Source organism: Pinus tabuliformis, chromosome 9 (assembly GCF_031772625.1).
Source record: "Pinus tabuliformis cultivar Carrire ecotype Pingquan chromosome 9, CPIR1, whole genome shotgun sequence".
In the NCBI taxonomy this organism is placed as follows: Eukaryota; Viridiplantae; Streptophyta; class Pinopsida; order Pinales; family Pinaceae; genus Pinus; species Pinus tabuliformis.
The window spans coordinates 1,696,710,921-1,696,733,458 of record NC_142307.1 but is presented as its reverse complement, the minus strand read 5'-3'; the positions used below and the strand labels follow the sequence as shown (position 1 = coordinate 1,696,733,458).

Sequence of the window (22,538 nt, the reverse complement as noted above, 5' to 3'; positions counted from 1 at the left end):
CCGCTCCTTTGACCTCTTGGCTTTCAACTTGAATTTTTTCTATTTGGTTTCTTACTCTTCTTATCTTCATTGTGTTATGGAAAAATGATGTGTTTTTGTCCCTTGCCTTGAGCCACAAACTTCTTGATTTCAATCTTGCCTCCTCTTCTTCTTTCCTATTTTCCCTATATATTTCCCAAAAGATTTCCTTCTCTCTTAGATAATCTTGCTTGCTTTCTTCTTTGTTTTCTTTTTCAGCTTGCATGCTGTCCATTTTTTGCTATAACTCTTTTCTCTTTTCCTTTTTTTTTTTTAATTCATTTGCTCTTGCCCATTCCTTTAATTTGTTTCTTGCAATTTTTAATTTTGTTTCCCAAATATACTATGGTGATCCTGTTACTCTTGTCTCCCATGCTTCCTTGACTAAGTCGCTGATTTCTCTATTGCTGTCCCAAATTGAGCTGTATCTAAATGGGAGCGGACCCTGATTTTCCATTTTTCCCATGACTATTATCACCAGTTTATGATCAGATGTTGTGGTATGTAAATTTTTTTATTTTATGGAGTTGTGCACTGTTGCTATATTTTCTTGTATCAGAATTCTATCTAGCCTTTCTTTTATGTTACCTTTTCCCATTGTTTGGCAGGATATCTATCAAGTTGTGTTGTTCCATTAATTCTTCTAGAGTATCCCTAGATGGGTCTGTGTGATATGTTCCTCCAAACTTTTCTTCTATGCTTCTTACCAAATTTAAATCTCCTCCTAGTATTATTTTCCCATCTTGCACTTCTTTTAGTGCTTCTTTTAAGGTGTCCCAGCATTGCTCTTTTTCCTTGTAATGATTTGGGGCATATATATTTATGACACTGTACTTCTCTTTTGTACTGATTTTCATTAGATCCGTTTGGATCCAGTGCTGATCTTTTTTGTATTTTATTAATTCCCAAGTTCCTTTTTTCCATATTGTGCATATGCCTCCTCATGCTCCTGTTGCCTGTATTGCTTCCCCTTCATAATTTCTAGTTTATTTTTTTATTTTTTATTTTTTTATATTTTCAGTTTCTTGGCTGTTTGTTTTTGTCTCCTGAATCATAAGGATGTCTAGGTTTTCTTTTGCCAGAATGTCTCTTGTGGCATTTTCCTTGATGGGTGATCCCATTCCTCTACAATTCTAGGAGACCACTATCATTATTTACTTGTTGGGTGGTGCATGGCTCCTTTCCCTCTTGGCTAACTTTTTTTCGTTGTTTCCTAAATTCCTTCCTAAGAAGGTTTCCATAGGTTGCTGTGTTCCTAATGCCATTTCCTTTGCTACTGCTTCATCCCTGATTTCTTTGTTTGTCTTTCTTCCTAATTTTTTTTGGTATTCTACATTTGGGGGTACTTCCTTTGACTGCTTTCTGGTTAGGATTCTGTCTACTCAGGGGGGGGTATGAGTGTTTGAAACCAGAGGGGATGAGGGGGGATTGGGGGTATGTTGTGGGGATCTGGATCTAGTCTGGATCTTGGTCTAGGGGATGGGGGGGCTGAAGGATCCAGAGGTTCAAAAGGGTTAGGGCTAGCAAGAAGGTTATTAACTTTTGGTGATGGAGGATGGGGGTCAGAGGATGTGGAGGGTTGCGAGGAAGAGAGATTTGGTTGTTTGTAGACTGTCTTCTTTCTTTTTACCTATTCCCATTTGTTTTCTAGATATTCACTCTTTTCATTTTCATTTTCTTTTTTTTGTACATCTATTTGCAAAATGACTGTATTTGTGACATACCTTGCATTTGAAGGGGATTTTTTCATAATCCAGCTGTTGTATGTGCGTCCACTGGTCCACTTTGATTTTGATGGATTTTGGTAGCCCTTTCCCAAGATCCACTTCTACACATATTCTGGTGCATGCATGCATATTTTCCTTTGGCTCACACCTGTCTATATATTTCCCAACTCTGTTTCCTATTGCTTTGACTAAATTGTCCCCCCAACAGTGAAGGGGAAGGTGTGGCAGTCTAACCCAAACGGGGACGGCATTAGAAACATCCATTTCTGGATCGAAATTTGGCGTCCATCTGTTTAGATACAGGCCCCTAGTATCCATAAAATAAGGCCCATTCCTAAATATCAGATCTTGATCCTCGGTTTCAAAGTGGAAGGTGATGTAACCTCTTCCACAAAACCTAATTGAGATTTTCCCATCTATTGACACAGTCCAGTTCCTTTCTACCCATTTTTGCACAATTTTGGGTGATGGCCATAACCCAGTGAATTGCCCCACTAATCCACGCTCCGCTAAAGAAAGTGTTGCTCTGCGGGGAAGGGCAGGAGGGAGTGAGATTTCAGGAATATCTTCCAGTCATCTAACAAACTTGGTGATTGATGGTCTGTTCTTTGCCAGGTCCATTGTAGAAATGAGAGAGGTAAAAGATTTTGCTATTCCTTCATTTTCTTGCTGCTGATCTGAAGGAAGCTCTCCATCCTCTAATGCATCCATGGAGCTCAATCCCCAAAAGCAGGAGGCCAGTCAGGGGCAGCTACATGTAGCTGCAATCGTTGGCTAGGGTTGCATAGCTCCTTCAACAAGTGCGCTCTCCACTTAGTCCTTACACTCTTTGTTCCCCACTCAAGTTGTTGCTCATCACTCTATGACTTATTTTATTGAGGAAACTCTAGAGATCATTTGATGAATGATTTTTTAGGTTGAGCAGGAGGTTTATTACAATTAAATATTTACTCTGAATCATCTGGTTAAAAGTGAGACAAAGAATTGGATTCTAGAGACATACACCTCATCCTAGTCTCATTAGCCTTCCTACATGCAAATTTTCAAACTATATTGGCATATTATAACTCTTATGGGCAAGGCTCTTATGGATTAGAAAGTTTTTATGTGTATTGTTGAGATGATGGTGAAAGTGGAGAAGTTGGACAAAAAGGTCTCTATTATGGCCAAAGGTTGGTAGACCTTTCTTTAACTCCATCTGAATATCATGCAGACCCTCCTCCACCAATACATGTGGATGCATGTCGGCTTCAGGTTAACATGCTAAAGAAAACCATGTTCCATGTGAAGGTTTTAAATCATGGCACTGTTCTAGTCATGACTGTCAATTTTTGGTAAATATATATTGTTAGTTTTGTTATCAGTTTAATTGATAATCTTACAACCAACTTGATATGTAATGTTAAAAATTTGAATCTATACTACTAATATGGTTTTTCGAGTGGCACACCAATCACCCATAAAAAATAGTTATATAACTCTTTTTGAAAATGCCTTGTCTAGACATGCTATGTTTTGGATTTTTTGGTTGAAATCTAATCAAATTATTTTTGTTCAATTATTAATTTTTGTTATCTAAAATGGGTTTTTGACTTTATATATGGATTTAGGACCCTGAAAGAATGTGGAGAGTTTACAACTCAAAGTTGTGATTCCAAGAAATCCTTAGCCAATTTTAGGTAAATTAGACTAGAAAATATATTGGAAAACCTTCAAAAATATAGAACAGATAGAAGACGACTTTTGAAATAATATAAAAACCTAACTTTAATCCAAAAAAGATATTAACCATTATAAATTAAATAATTTTTTTATAAAAAAAATTATATTTAAATTTTGATAATTTACTTTCTATTCAAATATAATGAAAAATATCACATATCCCAAAACCTTTTACTAAATTAGATATTCATTACATTAAGTAATATTTAAATTCAAATTAAAACTAGTACACAAAAACACTACACACACACATATATACTCTAACTAATAAATGAAATAATCTTTTGATCTAAATTAAACAATATAGTTTTTAGCGAAATTGTGATTTTTTCTCGTTTAAAATATACTTTTCAATCCATAAATAGATTCAACACCTTAAAAATCTGAAACACTCAATATTTATAATCTAAATAAATTAAACTTATAATTTTTTAAAATATGTACTAAATTTAAAAAAAAATTAACAAAAATTACTTTAAAAAACTATTTTATCTTTAATTAAATTACACATATTCACTAATCTTATAACTCTATACAATTTATCCTATACTAAAATTCACTTCACTTTTATTTATAAAATATACTTTCACTCGTTATTTTATTTACAAAACTTTAATAAAAATTATAATTTATATAACTACAAATTTACCCTTTATAAATACAATTTATTAAAGAATTCATCCATCTTATAACTCCTTGACTAACTACTTTTAGTCATGGTAATTTAATCGTAAAGTTTGCCGTATAATAAAATTCATCTAACTTATTATTGGTTTAGATGACTTTCAAATTTACACTTACGAGTAGAATTTATAAAAAAAACCTCATCCATCCTATAACTCCTTGATTAACTCATTTTACTTCTGCCAATTATGCCAATTTTATTATAAAGTTCATTGAATAATAAAATTTATTTAACATATTATTTTATTTACAAAATTTAATAAGAATTTTACTTGTGAAATACTATTACGAGTTTTTCTAAATCTCATTTTTTTTTAATGAGATTTGAATGTTTGATTTAGTGAGACTATTTTTCACACAAATCGATTTATTTTTCCTTTATACGTCTTTTATTTTTTATCTTATTCTCTAGAGTGAAAAAATTTATCATAGTTTAATGAGAACAATTTTTCTTTTTATAAATTAATAAAATTGACAATTAAATTGAATTACCACTATAATCTTTAATAACCTCTAGACATGCACTTCGGTGCGCGGTGTAATGGTGAGGGCGGTAGCCTGTAGCACCCCCCACCCAGGATCGAATCCTGCCGAGGCAGGCGAGTGATGGTATATTGAGAGATTGTTGTAAATTTGTGAGATGGATGTAAAAAAAATTGATTGATGTAAAAAAAAAAAAAAAAATGGTCCTATCCCAGCCTACAAAAAAAAAAAATTACCTCTAGACATTTTAGCATATTAATGTGGCCCCTTGGAGTATAGACAAGGTTAATAAAGACTTTGAACTAGCCAAATTGCAAAAATTACTTTAACAATACATTCTAGCATTCAATGATATGTCATTACTATTATTCAAGTAAAATCAAGCCATTTAAAACTATTGGCCAATAATTCATAACAAATAGAGTTTCCTTTATGCTAAATACCTTTAATTTTTTCTTTTTGGAAAAAAGAAATAATTCATAAGAGGTAGATTTTCACTTATCCCAAATACTTTTTTTTTGCCCCTTTGAAAGAGCTACATTGCAAAGTGTAACAATACATTCTATAGCAAACTCATATTATCATTTCTAGGGTCAAATCAAGTCATTTAAAATTATTAGCAAATAATTTGTAAGAGGTAGAATTTCACTTATGCTTTTTCCTTTTTCTTTTTCAAGAAAATAATTTGGCCTCCCTTTGAGCAAAAAGGCACCCACATTTATACTCACTTCCTTTTCCTAATTTATAATTATTAGTCACTTAAAAATGTTTTTTTTGAACTTTAAGCCATTACAATAATAATGATCTAGGCATCTAAGCTCATCATCTCTTTTATAGGAATTTGAACCTGACAAAAACATATAAATTGTTTAGCCCAATCACCCTATTTTTATATGAATTTTAAGCATAATTCTAATTTGTACATTACTTTTTTTTTTACAAGGTGGGAAAACTTATCATAACTAAGTTGTCAAAGTAAGTGAGGACAACCACTATCTCTTGTTGCTAAAAAGGAATGCAAGCTGACTCATCACCAGGAAAACCACCACCTTGAATAACCCGCTAGTGGTCCTTAAAAGAATAGGCTTTCACTCCTGCGAGATACCTTTGGGTTTTGGGCCGTTAACATATTTCTTTACCTCTTAAAAAACAAGCTCTTAACATAGTTTTAAAGCATACTCCAAAACCTTCCCTAGTAAATTACCTATTCCTCAAAAACATATAAAAACCCTTGATTTACTTAATTTACTTATTATATATTATTTGCAAAATCATAAAAAGAAAATTGTTACTTGTATCTATTCATTCAAAACATGTATAAAACTTAAAAAATGATAAAATATAATTTTTGAGATGGATTGTGGGTTAAAAACCATTTTAATACATAATTTTAATAAATATATTGTCCATTTTGGGTGTGTAGGTTTTGGAATCTTTCGCGGTCACCCAGAACCAAATTGGAGTCAACCTGATGATCGGCTAATCCGCCAGCGTAGACCTTGCTTCCCGGCCCTGCATGGCCACCTCAAATTCCATTTGGCATTAAACGGCTTTCTCTTCTGTGGGGTTTTACGCTCGCTCATTCACTAACTCCAGTCCGTCGCCCAAGTGACCGTTGGAAGATTTGAAATGTACCCTCTCCGATGCTTGAACTCCTCCCTTAATCACCGGCCCTGATCTGGCTTGCCCTTAAACACTCACTGTCACTCTACTGCTCTCAGGAATTTGTTGATTTTGACAAAGAAAATGTTTTCGGCTGCTTCAATTTTATTTGCCATTACTTTCAATCGATCTCTTAAGCGGGCATGGGGGGAAAATAATCGGATGATGTAATAAAACTATTTTTCCCCCGAGAAGCACCCATAGAAGGGGCTCTACTGGTTCTTATGGCATGAAGGTGTTACAAAAATTGAATATTGGCGTTACTGGAAACATGGAGACTTGAGAGATTAATCCGGAGGGTGGAAGGAAGGAAATGCCAGTCTCTACGCGCTCCAAGATTCTGAGCAGCCCCAAAGCTGGAAGGTTTCGTGGGCAGAGCAATAAAGAAGACGACTGTCATGGAGATTCGTCCGTTGCGACTCGAACCCGGGTGAGTCCTTTTCCGCGAAATCCTCATCATAATCTCAAGGAGAAGCTTAAAATACTCACCCAAATACATGCGCAAGTCGGAAGCAATGGCCATCAACAGAGTGACGTTCCACAGGTCAGTAAATCAACTAGGCCGGCCAGGAGAGTAATGCACGATCATCCTGGGCACAAGCTCGCTGCCAATGAAGAAAATATGCCGAGGGGTACAAAGAAAAACGCAGAAAATCAAACGCATATAGCAGTGTCAAAACCACCTAGGGTTTCAAGTACTTATAATTGGGTTAAAGAAACAAAGGGAAAGGTTGTTGTTCTTGCGGATGAGCATACCAGTTCTAGCAATTTGGGGAATTCAAGGTTCTCATTTAACCTACCAGAAGGCTTTTCTTTCCCAAACCCTGGTGCAGGCATAAAGGAACACCCATCAACTGTCCCCAGAAGTTTCAGTATTGTAAATGGGCAAAGAGAAGCGAAGCCCATTCCTATGAAAGGTAAACAGGAGATTGATTCATCGGCCCCTGCTAAAGATGGGCAGGTGGAAAGAATTATGGTTTATGTTAGAGTGCGACCTCTGTCCAAGAAAGAAATTGAAGCAGGCGCCCGCAATTGTGTTCGTGTTGTTAACAACACAGACCTTTACCTCACTGAATTTGCTTCTGAGACTGACTACCTGAGACTGAAGAGGCTTCGTGGCCGGCATTTTGCATTTGATGCAATCTTCCCTGACGCCGCAGAACAAGAGGACGTCTACATGACTAGGTATGTTGGTTCACATTTTGCTCTGTTTCTCGTGCTTGGCATATTTGAATTTTAAAATGTAGCATAAACTTGTGGCCATTTTGTGTCTTTGGGATGAGAATATACAGTACGGCAGAGCTTATTGAAGGTGTTCTGCAAGGGAGAAATGGATCTGTATTTTGCTACGGGGCAACGGGGGCAGGGAAAACACACACAATGTTAGGTACCGTTAAGAATCCAGGTGTGATGGTTTTGGCTATAAGGGATCTGTTTGCGAAGCTTAGGCAGCGAAGTCGCAATGGCGAGCATGTTGTGCGGCTATCTTATCTGGAGGTTTACAATGAATCTGTCAAAGACTTGCTATCACCAGGCAGGCCTCTTGTTTTGAGAGAGGATAAACAGGTAGGCTCTATGAAGCCTTTTGTGACTAGTTGCATCTCTTTTGGAATAGTTGAAATCTTTTCTTGACCTGGATGATATAAACTGTCTCCAGTTTGTTTCAGGGTACTGTGGCTGCAGGGCTTACACATTATCGGGCATATTCTGCTGAAGAGGTATGGTCTCTCTTGAGATTCTGACCTGTTTAAATTTTAGACAGATATATGCTAAAGAAGTTGCTGGTTCATGTCTATTTCCTGTTATGCTAAAGAAATTGATTCATGTCTGTTTCCTCTTATGCTAAAGAAGTTGATTCATGTCTATTTTCTGTGATTGGTGGTTGAAGGTGATGGCCTTGCTTCATCAAGGCAATCAGAGTAGAACGACGGAGCCAACTCGAGTTAATGAAACTTCATCTCGATCTCATGCCATCTTGCAGGTAATGATACTTTGAACTTGTATTTGGACGGACTGCCATTTTTAACACGCCATATTCTTTAGACATTCTTCTACACAAATTTCTTTCAGTAGACCTACAAGCATATACTCATTGTTAAATGACTTGTTATCATTGTAGGTTGTGCTAGAATACAAAGTAAATGAGGGATCGAGTGTTGTCACTCGCGTGGGAAAACTGTCTCTTATAGATCTGGCTGGTTCTGAGAGAGCTCTTGCCACAGACCAAAGAACAGTCAGATCTCTAGAAGGGGCCAACATAAACCGCTCCCTCCTTGCCCTCAGTAGCTGCATTAATGCTCTAGTTGAAGGGAAAAGGCACATTCCATACAGAAATTCTAAACTTACCCAACTTCTCAAGGTGTGAATGGTATTATTGCCTAACTACTTATCTAAATCCTCCTGCGTTTGCTGGAAAAAGTTATTGCTTAACTAGTCATTTAGAGAGATTCAGAAGTATAGGCAATGAACAATGCTTGAGTGATCATGGGATATGACATTGAGAACATTGTTTAGTCCTGTGCTGAGTTTTTTTGTCATCCTGCTTTATGTTGAGAAGGCATGAATGCTTATCCTCACTAACTTATAATAGACCTTGGTGAATTGAAGGATTCATTAGGAGGGGCTTGTCAGACAGCAATGATTGCGAATATCAGTCCTAGTAATCTGTCATACTCGGAGACACAAAATACTCTGCATTGGGCAGATCGAGCAAAGCAAATACGCACAAAGGTAGGAGATAGCTAGCTTTTTCTTCAAGCTGTGTATTAGTATTTCATGTGAGAAAATAAGGATTAGCGATGATGGGGAGTCTTTACGATTTTCCAATGTGCAGGCTTGCGTTGCAATTGAAGAGTTTGAAGTTCCTGAATCGCAAATTGATCAGGCAAAGTTGCTTCTTGAAGTGCAAAAGGAGAACCAGCAATTAAGAATGCAGCTTGCTCGTTTGCAACAAAAGCTACTTGCTAATCAAAGCCAGGCACTAACTTGTAGTTCATCCCCGTCCTGCCCATCTCCTCTTCCCCCTTCACCTTTAAGCCCATCTAATATTACCCAAATGTCAGATAGGCATCAACCAATGAACCTTCAATGTTATACCATTGAACCACCTCCTAGACATGAGTTGCTTACAAACGATCATGGTAAAACAGTCGAAGAAACCATCTGGGAGCTTAGGAGGACCATAGAAGATCTGCAAGAGGAGTCTGAGCGTGTCAAGGCAGAGTCTTTGATGAAGGAGAAACAGCTCGCAAACTCCCTTGTGGCTCTCACTCTCGAGCACAGCGTCCAGCTGAAGCACAAGGATGACTTCATACGCAAGCTTTGCCAACAGACACTTCTGGGAAACCAACATGACCTTGATATGCCTGGTCAAGGACAGATGATTCAGAATAATGATTATGTCATAGCAAGTGCGGCTGCCTCCACAAAATCACCTTCTGAGATAATGCAGAGAGGCAGATCTCCCAAACCAAGAAGAAGCAAAACTGGTTCAGTCCCTGAGAATGTGTGCAATCAAATCCCAAGGTCTAATCAGTTGATAAAGACACGAAGAAGGTCTCAATGTTCAGATTTAGATCAAAGGAGACGATCTCAAAATTTGCTATCACCTGCAACAGGGAGAAAGCGCACCTTTTGGGATATCACCAATGTCAACAGCCCTGCAGCCACACAAAACAGGAGTACGAGGATCTATACAAATAACGCTCCCTCTATGCTTCTACAAGTAAGCTCAACTCTCTCATCATGGTCACATTTTCTTTTGGAAGAATACTGATTTGCAGTGCTTTTTTACCTGCACGTGGTGTTGTATGCTCTTATTCTAGTCATTAGTTATCTTTATAACTCATCTGTTTGCATCTTGCCTTCAGCCAGGATTTGCTCGTTATGAACCATCTCTTGACTAAAATGTCCAGGTCAAGAAATACCTGCAACAGAGTCGCTGCATCTTGAAGTCTTGAATTGCTTGTCGGAGAATGTGAAAAAAACAGGCCAGTGAAATTTATATACAATCCGGTGGCTTTGTAATTGTTTTGATATCAAAGAGCGTGCTTTGTTATTGTTTGGTCAGCCAACGAAATTATTTTTTATATTAGCCTTGTGCTTCCTGTTCTTTTAGCCTCAGGTTTGTACTATTTAGCTGTAGTTTGACACTGTTGTACTCTCTTGTTAATTCTTGTGGACATAGCAATGGAGGCTGATTCTAGTCTCGGATGCATCTTTTGCTTTACACAAGAAGTTTCATGCATTTCATTATTTCTGAAAAATTGACAGTCAAAGCTTCATCAATTTTACTATGTGGGAAAGCATTGCTAAATTTGTACCATTTCAATTATTTTTTGATAGGATATTGTTCTAAAATTGTAATTATGGCAGGCAAGAAATCTTTGACCTGATTTCCTCTGTAATAAATCTGCTTATTTTAATTGTTCACTAATTGGAAAGCGTATTCTTAGTCACTATTCTCATTCAGCCTAGCTTATTCTTGATGGATTTTATAACTAGTATAGGCTAATCTTAACCTCGGATTTTTAAAGAAACATGAGCAATAAAAAAACCAAGAACAAATATCTCACTCCCTAAAACATTTGGGACTAAGATGGACTTATTCTAGTTTCTTTTCCTTTTATGTTATAGTTTCGTAGGACAAATTCTTCTTGAAGTATTTTATAACCAGCATGGATCCATTCTATTTCTGGATCTATTAAGCACTGAGGGAGATAAAAAAAATGAAGTGCAGCTTAAAAGAATCCAAGGTTAAAATGGATCTATGTCATTTTTTTTTCATTTTCTTTTTATTAACTTTTATGCACAAACACACATGGTTACAACACTTTGGCCTGGTTACAGAGATCTCCTACACCTTGGGCTGTAAAAGCACCAAGAGTTTGAAATGGATGGCAGCATTGTATAATGTCTGTATACTTTTTCTTAATCTTTCATCATATCATTTCTCTCATCCATTGTTAATGAAAATTTTGGGGTTTAAGATATCAGGGGACGATTTACAATTCATTATCTCTTCGGTCTGTGATCCAGATCTCATGCCAAAGTAGATAAGACAGTTTGATCGTCTTAGCCTGGGTTATGTTAATTAAATATGGTTAGAAGTTACACCTTTTCTACCCAGAATAACAAAAGAAATGTAATTAATGCCAAATTACTCCGTTGTCGTTTGCACTATAATATAGGGCTTCGAAAAAATTGAGCTTGCTGCAACAGTTCAGATTCGAGCATGGCGTTCATCATATAATAGTGAGAAATGCTAGGCAATTTAATTTAATTATTCACTAGTGGGAAAACAATATCATTCATCTATCATGTTTCTTCGTACACAGTATTCATAGTCAATCGAACTTGTTCTTCGGGAATTTTATCACGAATAGTTTGTAATAAATGCCTGCAGTGTTTAGTTTGTACCGATTTTTGTTAATCCTGCTTTCTCAAATTAGGTGTTTATGAAAATTCCAGATGTAAGGTATTGGGGTATTAGTTAGTTATCCGAATCACTTGCGAAAGTGCTCCGAATCACTTGCGAAAGTGGATAAAGTTTAGGTCATCTTAGCTTGGGATTTTGCTGATTTTATTTGGTTAGATGTGAAACTTTTGCCACTCAGTATTGAAAGAGAAATGTAACTAATGTCAAATTATTTCACTTTGATTTGAGTTTTGCGCTAATATGGGGCTTCAAACAGCTAAGGCCCCTGCCTGGATTTCTTTCTATAACAATACTGAAATGTTATTCTCTTTATTTTAAAAACTAATTTCACACCCACGGGAAACAAGTATCATTCCTCTGGCATGTTTCTTCGTCAATATTCTCATTCAATCTAACTTATTCTTGAAGGCTTTTATCACACAACTTGAAATCAATGGCTTCAGGGTTTAGTGTGTGACATGTGTGTTCTTTTCCTTAATCCTACATATTTTCTTTCGGATCAGCGTTTAATGAAATTCTTTATCTTTGCAGTGTCTGATCCAAATCTCATTCCAAGTAGATATAGATTGTTTTAATCTTGTCTTGGGATTATGCTAATTTCATCTTGTTAGATAGGGACTCTTTCTACCCATATTTGCAAAAGAAAAGTCACATGACTTTGTTGTATTTTGGTGTAATCTGGCCTTGAATAAATTCCAGCCTTCGTTTGATCACTTTAGGTTATTAACGATTCATAAGGAAAGAGTATGGTAAAGCATCTGACTTTAAATACACTGAGCTTCCTGCAACTAGGATTCCAGCTTTGTTTTGATCACTTTTTAAAGATTCATAAGGAAATTCTATGTCAAAGTCAATCCCTTGGGAAATTTTGAGGTGTGTCCATATCTTGGATGACGAATAAATTTTGTTTGACGAGGAGTTCTGGCCATCAATCCAAGTATGGTATTTTCAGAGGAAGTCAAAGTTAACCACTTTTGGTTTAGATAATTATTCTCTAGTTTATGGAAAACAGACTATTAATAACTAACTACGAAGGGAAGGAGTGCCATGATGCAGCTACCTAGATAGCCTATCAATCTACAAGTAGCCAGATACATATACTAGATGTCGGATGATCCCTGTGCGTGTTGAATATACCTCATATTGATTATGTGAAAAATGTACAAGGAATATGTGATTTAATTTATAGAAGCACCAATGTGGTGTATCAAACAAGTGTAGACTTTTTGCTTTATTTTTAAAATTTTCTAAAATTGAATTAAATTTCTATAAATTTGAGTCTTATTATAAAAAAAGTTGGCATTTTAAGAATTAATAATATCTATCAAGGTTTCTATGTTTATAATATAACTATGGATGCTTAAAAAATTCCTTGGGCCTATGACATTGATGAAATTATGTTATTAATAAGATACATTGCACATGCCCACGAGACGCAGAACAAGCAATGTATGGGTGCATTGTCAACATATTGTTTGTGATCTAAACATATGCAAGAACACATTAGAATATAGATATAAAATAAACATAGAGATACAGCGGGAAAAAAACTTCATTTCATTAATATCAAAGAACTGAAATATGCTTATATATAGAATGGAAATAAATTAGCTAGGGCGATGGTAGCTTATCTTTGAGAAGAGATGTGGTGGCTACATGCTTCTGAACTGTGTTACAATGAGACTCGAAGACCTATTTATTATTGAGAAACATTGTAAAACCCTAAACATCCAAAAACCTAACCCTAGTAGATGAAGCGCCAAAACTATGGGCCTCGTTTGGGTAAGTTGGTATATCAAATTCCTGGGGTCGTAACTTTGACATACGATTTCCGTTTAACGTGCACAATACCTTGTTAGAAATATCTATTTGAGGACTACAACTTTCAAATGCAAACATCAATCAAAATTTCATGTTTGCACATTTTTCTCAAAAAACGTCGTTTAGTGCCTCAAAACGGCTCCAGGAGTTTAGGACTCGAAAAACTGCAAAAAATAGTAAACTGTGCTACAATTAAGGAAACTGAAAGAGACAATGGTGGGGGTCCAAGTGGAATAGGTGGGTGACCACGAATATCCACCTAGATCAATCCTCCCCCCTTAGGAAGTAATGGTCCCATTGCGTTGGGTACTTCCATGAGATGGAGAAACTTTTGTTGAACTTGGTCCCTAGTGAGCCACTTGCCTTGGTGTAGTAGGAGTTGGCCAACTTTGACAATCTGATATTGTTGGACCTTCTGTTGGCAAGTTTTATTGATTTGTGTGTCCATGATTCGATCAGTTGTGGTCTGTTCCATGCAGTCTAGGTTTAACTCTGATGGTGCGAGTTGTTTTGCAATGTCTGATGTGTCCAGTAATGGTGGAAAGTATGGTCGAAGACGGTCCACATTGAAGATTGGGTGCAAGCCAAGGAATGGGGGAATGCTGAGCTTAAAAGCATTGTCTCCCACATTTTTGGTAATGGTGTAAGGCCCATATCAGAGAGGTCTAAGCTTCCGATGGGCTCCGTAAGACATTTTATCTGCAAATGCAACCAAACTTTATCGCCCACTTGAAACTTGTGTGGCACCTGATGTTGATCATGTCGCTACTTATATTTGGCATTTGAATTCTCCAAGATTTCGTGACCCTGATGGTGAATGTGTTGGATGCGTTCAATAAATTTGGTTTATTTATCAGCCTCGGACAATACATTTATGGATTATGTCGATGTAGTCGCATGAGGCATGACAATATCAATTAGACACAATGGTTGAAATCCTAGACCCACTTGAAAGGGACTGCGACTAGTCGAGTTATCGAGAGCTATGTTATAACTATGATGCACATACGGAAGACTCCCATCCTAGGTTTGTGGATGCTTGGAGTTGTACATGTAGAGTATGTGCACTATCATCTTATTGACGACCTTCGTTTGGCCATCAGTCTGGGGATGGAATGCAGTTGACTTGGTGAGCTTTGTGTCCAATAATGTCCAGAGGCTTAACTAGAATGTGCGCAGGAACCTGCTATCTCAATCTGAAATGATGGTCTGTCGGATTCCAAAATGTACCCACACTCGTTCAAAGAAGAGTTTGGCAGTGTCCTCTACTGTGATACTCTTTTTGTAGGCCACCAATATAGCCATCTTAGAAAATTTTTCCACAACCACAAATATATTGTCATTACTATGCTTGGTAGAAGGGAGGCCAAACATATAGTCCATGGAGATGGATTCCCAAGGTCTAGGAGTAGGAAGAGGAGTGTACAAGCCTTGCTTATTGATGGTTGGCTTGACGATGGCGCATGTAGTGTAGGATCTGATATATTTCCCAACATCTAGTCAGAGTTTTGGCCAATAAAAGTACTTTTGTAGTACAACCACAGTTTTCTCTACACCAAAGTGTCATGCGATCCGACTGTAGTGCACCTCACAAATCAGCTTGGCACGCTCGCTTGAACGAACACAAAGGTGGCCCAGGTAGCATAATAATGCATCATGGAGGTGGAAATCAGGAACTTGCTTGCCATCTACAAGCATCTAGTATGTGGAGGCACACTATAGAACATTTTTGTATAGTTCCGACCATCCAGAGGTCTCATAGCCACAAGATTTGAGGACAATAGTCAGTGCTGCGACTGGGGGCTGTCTGAGGTAGTCTGCAACATGATTAGTGCTACCCTTTTTGTATTTAATGTTCAAGTGAAATTGTTGCAGATATGTAGACCATTTTTTATGGCAATTGTTCTACAATTTCCCTTGTCTCTGTATAAACTAAAGAGGTCGATGATCGGTGTGGATGACCATCTCCTTCCCCAGAATGTAATGCTTCCATTTCCGGCAAGCATATACGATAGAATACATCTCTTAATAAGTGGGGTACTTCTAAATTGTATCAGAAAGTGTCTCACTATGTGCTCGTGCTGGGTGAGGACTACACCAATAACATCATCGGAGATGTTTGTCTCGATTTCAAATGGCTGTTGCAGGTCTGGCAACGTGAGTACTAGTGCAGAGAAGAGGCCAACTCAACGATTGCCCTCCGTTGGGACTTGGACCAGGAAACTTTTCTTTCGCTCCACTCTTGGTAATCTGACTCAAAGGCCACGTGATATGGGAGAATCCCAACACGAACCTCTAATAAAAATTTGCAAGGCCCAAAAAGTTACGAAGCTTTGTTAGAGTGGTCGAGGCTCGCCAATCTCGAATGATTTGGATCTTAGTCATATCCACATGCATGACACACTCATCTATGATGTAACTCAGATATTGTTCCTGACTCATGCCAAGGGTGCATTTCTCCAAGTTGGCACATAGTTTGTGCTGCCAAATGGTTTGAAGGACCTGATAGATGAGTTGCAAGTGTTCTTCCTAACTCTTGCTGAAGATGAGGATGTCGTCCAGATAAACAACCATGAATGAGTTGGTGAAGGGCCGCAAGATGTCATCCATTAGCCTCATAAAATTAGCAGGCGCATTTGTCAACCCGAAAGGCATAACCAACCATTCAAAAATGTCTTCCTTAGATTTGAAAGCAGTCTTCCATACATCTATTGGTTCTATTGGAACCTGGTGATAACCAAACTTTAGATCGATCTTGCTGAAATACTTGGCCCCCTTGAGTTGGTCCGAAAGGTCATCAATCCATGGGATTGGATAACTGTTCTTGACAATGATTTTGTTTAGTGCCTGATTATCAGTGCAGAGCTTCCAGGTCCCATCTTTCATCCGTACAAGTACAATCGAGCTCCCACAAGGTGTGGAACTTGGTCGGATGTGCCTTTTTTGCAACATCTCCTAGATTTGTCGCTTGATCTCTTCATTTTCCAGAATGGATTGACGATATATCGACCCGTTGGGTAGAGGTGCTCAGGGAGTCAGAGTGATTGAATGCTTGACTTGACAGTGCAAGGGTACCTTGGGAGCCATGGATGTGGCTATGATCTTCCCCTTACATTGAGAGTGAATAAAAAGAAAATAGATTTCCTAGTCTGGGAGACGATCTCACTGCATTTCTTAGCATAGATCAAAGAGATGGCGGTAGGCGGGGCTACCTTTGGTATCTTGTAAACTTACTATGCAAAGAAATAACAATAGTGTGAGGCCTCGACTCATATACAACATGACACTTCCACAAGTATGGTTGGTCTAATAATACATCACAAACTTCAAGAGGAGCAACATCACACAATATCTCATCCGTGAAGGGCTTGATGCTGTATGGAAGGTGGCACTGATGGTTGACCCGAAGATCTCGTCCTTCGTGAAGCCACGTGATGGTGTATGGCTGCAAGTGTGGTATGGTTGGTAGGCCCAACCGCTTCATGAAATTTGCTGAAATGAAGTTCTTTTGGCTCCTGTTATTGATAATAAATTGCAGCGGTGAACCCTTCACCCACATCTGTGATTGGAAGAGATTCTCCCCCTTCTTTCGATCTACGGCCTTAATATTCTGGATCTTGGTTATGGCAACAATGGTGCTGCGATCTATATCAATAATCTACTTCCCTTTATCATTCCCCTTGTCGGGTTCAGACTCATACTCAGAACATGCATCTGATTTTGAAGCCTTCAGCTCGACCACTAGTGACTGCTTGTCTCGCACTCACTTATGTTGTGAGTGGGTCTCTTAAGGAATTCACACCACTTCCCTATGTCCTTCTTTGTCTTTGTGGTGTTGTTCTTTTCTTGCATCTTCGACGGGGTGTCCTGGGTCACCCCTCCTTGGCTTTTTCCTTTGTTCTGTTGTTTGGGGGCGTCTTTCCCTTACTTTAGGTTCGTAGATCCAAAGTTTCACTTCTTTTGTTTTAACTTATGTTCGATCTTGACAACGTATCGATAGGCAACACCAAGCAAGGAGATGTCTAAGAACTCCATCTCGTCTTGGATGTATTTTTGCAGACAACCATGGTACTTGAGTACTAGAGGCTGCTCAGAATCCTTGATACCTAACTTCGTGTGAAGGGTATGAAAAATATTTGTGAACTTCGACACGTCTTGGTCCATTCCCTGTCGTAGCGTCGTCCACTTTATTTAGTTATCTTCAGAGCTCTGAACATGGTAATACTGCTCCTTGATGGCGTCTCGGATAAAGTTCCAAGTGGGTGCGTCTAAAAATAGTGAGGGTTCCCTATTATCCTTCTACTCACAGTAGATTTCCCACCAGTACTTGATGCGGGGAGCGACTTTGAGGAGGGCAATATTTTCCCTACTCGAAAAATCATGAACTGAAAAATACCATTATAATAAATTTAACCATATATCTACAACGTTTGCATCTATTTGGCCTTCAAATATGGGAATATCAAAGTTGACTTGTACCTTGAAGGGAGTGGTGCCTCCAGAGTGGCTGCTAGATGAAGATGCATCGCATGTGGGCATTTGCCGAAGGATCTGGGCAAAGTTGTCCATCATCGCGTTCCTTTGTCACATGAGGGCTTCTTCAAGCAATATTTTGAAGTGATCTCCTGCTCCCTCGTCTTTCTTTTCTTCCACCATTGGAGGCTGTCAGGATTTACGAGGCTGGTCTTGCAAAGTTTCAACCAGTTCAAGCTCTAACACCTTATACCCTGACCTCATTGGGGACAAGCAAAGAAAAATAAAGAAAGAGCAGACCGCTTTGATACTATTGATTTGGACTTACATAGGAATGCAACAGAATATAGATATAAACATAAATATAGAGACGCAGTAGGAAAAAAACTTCATTTCATTAATAACAAAGAACTGAAATGTGCTTACATACATAATGGAAATAAACTAGCTCGGGCGATGGTAGCTTATATGTGAGAAGAGATGTGGTAGCTACATGCCTTTGAACTATGTTACAATGAGGCTCAAGGGTCTATTTATATTGAGAAACAATGGAAAACACTAAACATCCAAAAATCTTACCCTAGGAGATGAAGTGCCAAAACTATGGGCCCCGTTTGGTTGAATTCATACATCAACTTCCCGGTGTCTTAACTTTGACACACGATCTTTGTTTGATGCGCACAATACTTCATTAGAAAGATCTATCCAAGGATTATAAATTTCAAATGTAAACACTATTAAAGAGCCATGTTTGTATGTTTTTCCCAGAAAACATCTTTTAAGGCCTCAAAATGGCTTTGAAAGTTCAGGACCAATTTTTTTTTCCAAAAATACTACACTGTGCTACAATTAAGGAAACTGAAAAACTGAAAGAGATAGTGGTGGAGTTCCACGTGGAATAGACGGGTGGCCACCAATATCCGCATGGATTAGCTCGCCTAATGGTCACCGATTTGAAACCCCGTGGTTATCCCTCCTACCTGACCTCGAACTAGAAGTTGTTGTAGCGGTGGGAATTAGCCCCATGCCATGTACAAGACCCACCTAGTTGTTGATTCCTCTAGTAAAAAAAAGCAATACATTACACATGAAATCATAACATACCCATTTAATTTTTCGATTGTGTAATAACTCACGCTAATTATTGTTACCATGGATAATTAATTATAGGTTACCAGCTTAGATATATCTTAACCTCAGATCTATCAAACGTCAAGAGGGATCAAATCTCTCAAGGTGCAAACCTTGAGGAAATGTTTGCACCTTGAGAGATTTAATCCCTCTCAGCACTTGATAGATCTGAAGTTAAGATGGATCAAAGTTGGTTTTAGTCATGCACGGTCATAGAAAATGTGTGGAACATCTAATTATTTTGATTATTTTAAATATGTCTAAGCTTAATCTGGTCATTTTTATTTTAAATTCGCCTAATTATCTCAATTTGAGATGATAGAGACTTATGTCACATGGTTTGTCGAACTTCAACCTTGAGGTTCGAATTTTGGTGAACCTTAATTTTTTTTGAGGTTCGACGAACCTCATCGAACGTCATATCCATTGACCAAGTCCATATATCAAAACTCATAACCTCATGTCAGAACTAAAGCTTGTAATCTATCCTTGCAATTTCTATGTCCATGATAACATTTTTTTTTTTTTATGTTTATTGATGTTGATATCTTACTATTTTATACTATATTTCATTTTAAACTTAATATATATATATATATATATATATATATATATATATATATAACTTGAATGTTGCATATGGATGAAATAAAAATTTTGAATATAAAGTGACAATGTAACAATGTTGAATGATAGAAAATGTGAATAATAAGAATGTAGTCAATTACAAATAGTCTTCACTATGATCAATCTCAAACTATTTTCTTCTACTATTCTTGTTATCACAAATGTTAGTTTTGCTATATTTTCATATTGATCATATGAAAAAGGAGGTTAAAATTGTAGACCATTCAAATATTTAACTCACACTATTGTGGTAAATGTCATACCTTGTCTCTCTTGCTCTCCAATTGTAATAGTAGTTTTCTCCAAAGTCATTCATTGTGACTTATGAAGTGTTAACCCCAGGTAAGTCTCAATGGTAGTTATTTTTTATTACCTCATTTGAATGCAAAGTGATTAACAATATTGAATGATAGAAAATATGAATAATAAGAATGTAGTCAATTACAAATAGTTTACGGTTTCAATAAGCAAACATTAAGTGAACATTTTATTTGAGATGAAAATTCACGTATTTTATTTATGGTTGAATTACTGTATAAACGTATTTAAATCAATGCAAGTCGTTAATAATTTCTGAAATCAATGCACAATGTTAATCTAATTACCTTGAAATTAATATACACCATACATCTAGTTACATCAATTTATCATAAATCAACATCTTCATTGAAGTCAATGCATCTAATGCAAATAGTTAAATATGATGAGAAATCAACATCTACACTAACATCAATGCATTTAATGCAAGCAATCAAATATGATTAGAAATCAACATCCACATTGAAATCAATGTATCTAATGCAAGTAATCAAATATGATTAGAAATTAACATCTACACTAAAATTAATGCATCTAATACTACCAATCAAATAAGATTAAGAATCAACATCTACATTGAATTAAGTATTTGGAGTTTTTGCAGTGCATTATATTAGATATCATTTTTTTTGGGATTCAACAGCGTTAAGTAAGTCATTCATCTATGCCCATTTCCATGAGAGCTAGTCGTAACTGACTAATTTCTCATGATTTTTGAATAGTTCACTTAGCACTCATTGCATCAGGTGATGCTCATAGGGGTGAAGAAGTGAGATTGAAACTAGTGAAATAAATCACATAGTGTCAATCATCACTTTTGAGGCTTGCACCCGGTAACTAGGACTTCTCGGGAGGTCACCCATCCCAGATCGCCTCTGGTTCAAGCGCGCTTAACTATAGAGTTTTCCCCACAATCAAGCCCACTTAGCTTGCTACCCCATTTGCAAAACAATGCATTGCAATAAATGCATCTATGTAAGTAATCAAATAGAATATAGAAATTAACATCTTTACTGAAATCAGTTTACGTAACACAAGAAATCAAATAGAATTAGAAATTAACATCTACACTAGAATCAATGCATGTAGTACAAGCAATCAAATATAATTAGAAATCAATACATCTAGTGCAAGAAATCAAATAGGATTAGAAATCAACATCTACATTGAAATCAATGCAGCTAGTTTAAGCAATCTTCTTCCCTTTCTCTCCCCCCTCCATCTATCACTAATACACATGGGCATAAATTTCGACGGCAGAATCCAATGGAACAGATAAAATTGGAAAAACTATCGGAAGTTAAATGTATTTTTTGTTTTTTAAATCCCCGTTTGTTGAATATTTGATGGGTGTTCTTTGACCGTCAAGTATCTGACAAAAGTTATTTTACCATCAAATGCCTGACATTTTGTCCAATATCCAACAAATGACAATGAACTGTTGTATAATGTCTAGTTCAACCATTAATGACTTTTTTCCGTTGAAAAAGTCTAATATGGGGATGCTTTACATTGAATTTAACTAGTTATAATAAAAATAAAATTAATATTATAATTATATATAATATTATTAATATTAATATTAATCTCAATAATATATTTATAAATATAATATCATATAATTATAATCTAAATTATATATATCCTATTTGATTGCTTGCATTAGAGACATAGTTTTTATATTAGTTGCCATTGTTTAGAAATGTTGTAGACTTATTTTGAGAATTTTTTTTGAACAAAATCATTGCTAAATGTTTGGCGACAAAAATTGTCACATAACATTCTTCAAGGAGGCCAAGGATATGTGGGATTGACATCAGGGGCTTTAGAGGATTGAAAATGTTATTGCCCTTGTAGAAATTGTAAGGGCTTGAAGCCAAGGAAACTTCTAATAAAAACAACTAAAAAGCATTATAAAGACTATGGACACGTTGAATGTGAACATTCATGAATATCATCTATTAGTAAGTTATTCATCATATGTCTTTGTATTGTAGATTGTTTTTGTAAATGTTTATATGTATATTGTATTTTAGATTGTATGTCTTTGTATTTTCCTTCTATTGTAAATGTATTTTATATTCTTTTGGGAGGTATTTGACCTATGCTGTCATCTTGATGTGGAGAAATATTATTTGATTATTTTCATTAGGGTCGATTAAGGGGTTAGGTTAACTTAGGGGTTAATTACTTCATGGGCTTAGGGATAAGGGGTTATTGTTTAAGAGTTTATGGGTTAGGGGTTAAGGACTTAGGGGTTAGTGGTTTAAGGGTTTAGGGGAATGGGGTTAAGGTGTTAGGGGTTGTATGTTTAGAGGGTTAATTAGGACCTAGAAGATTTAGAGGATAATGGGTTTTTATGGAGCATTATTAATAAGTTTTTAAAGTATATTATGCACATAATTTAAAAGATGGACATAGTGAACAAATTTTTA

At 36.6% G+C, this 22,538-nt stretch overlaps 1 protein-coding gene across 1 annotated transcript; it reads left to right on the top strand.

Annotated features, from left to right (window-relative positions):
• The first annotated feature begins 7,258 nt into the window (after positions 1–7,258).
• Positions 7,259–10,684, top strand: LOC149155410 (kinesin-like protein KIN-8A). Its single transcript, XM_089440263.1, has 8 exons — positions 7,259–7,481; positions 7,589–7,862; positions 7,964–8,014; positions 8,185–8,277; positions 8,416–8,655; positions 8,904–9,026; positions 9,130–10,020; positions 10,166–10,684. Exons 1-8 carry the CDS (start codon positions 7,270–7,272, stop codon positions 10,199–10,201), a joined length of 1,920 nt encoding a protein of 639 aa, XP_089296389.1. The 5' UTR covers positions 7,259–7,269; the 3' UTR covers positions 10,202–10,684.
• Positions 10,685–22,538: the final 11,854 nt, after the last annotated feature.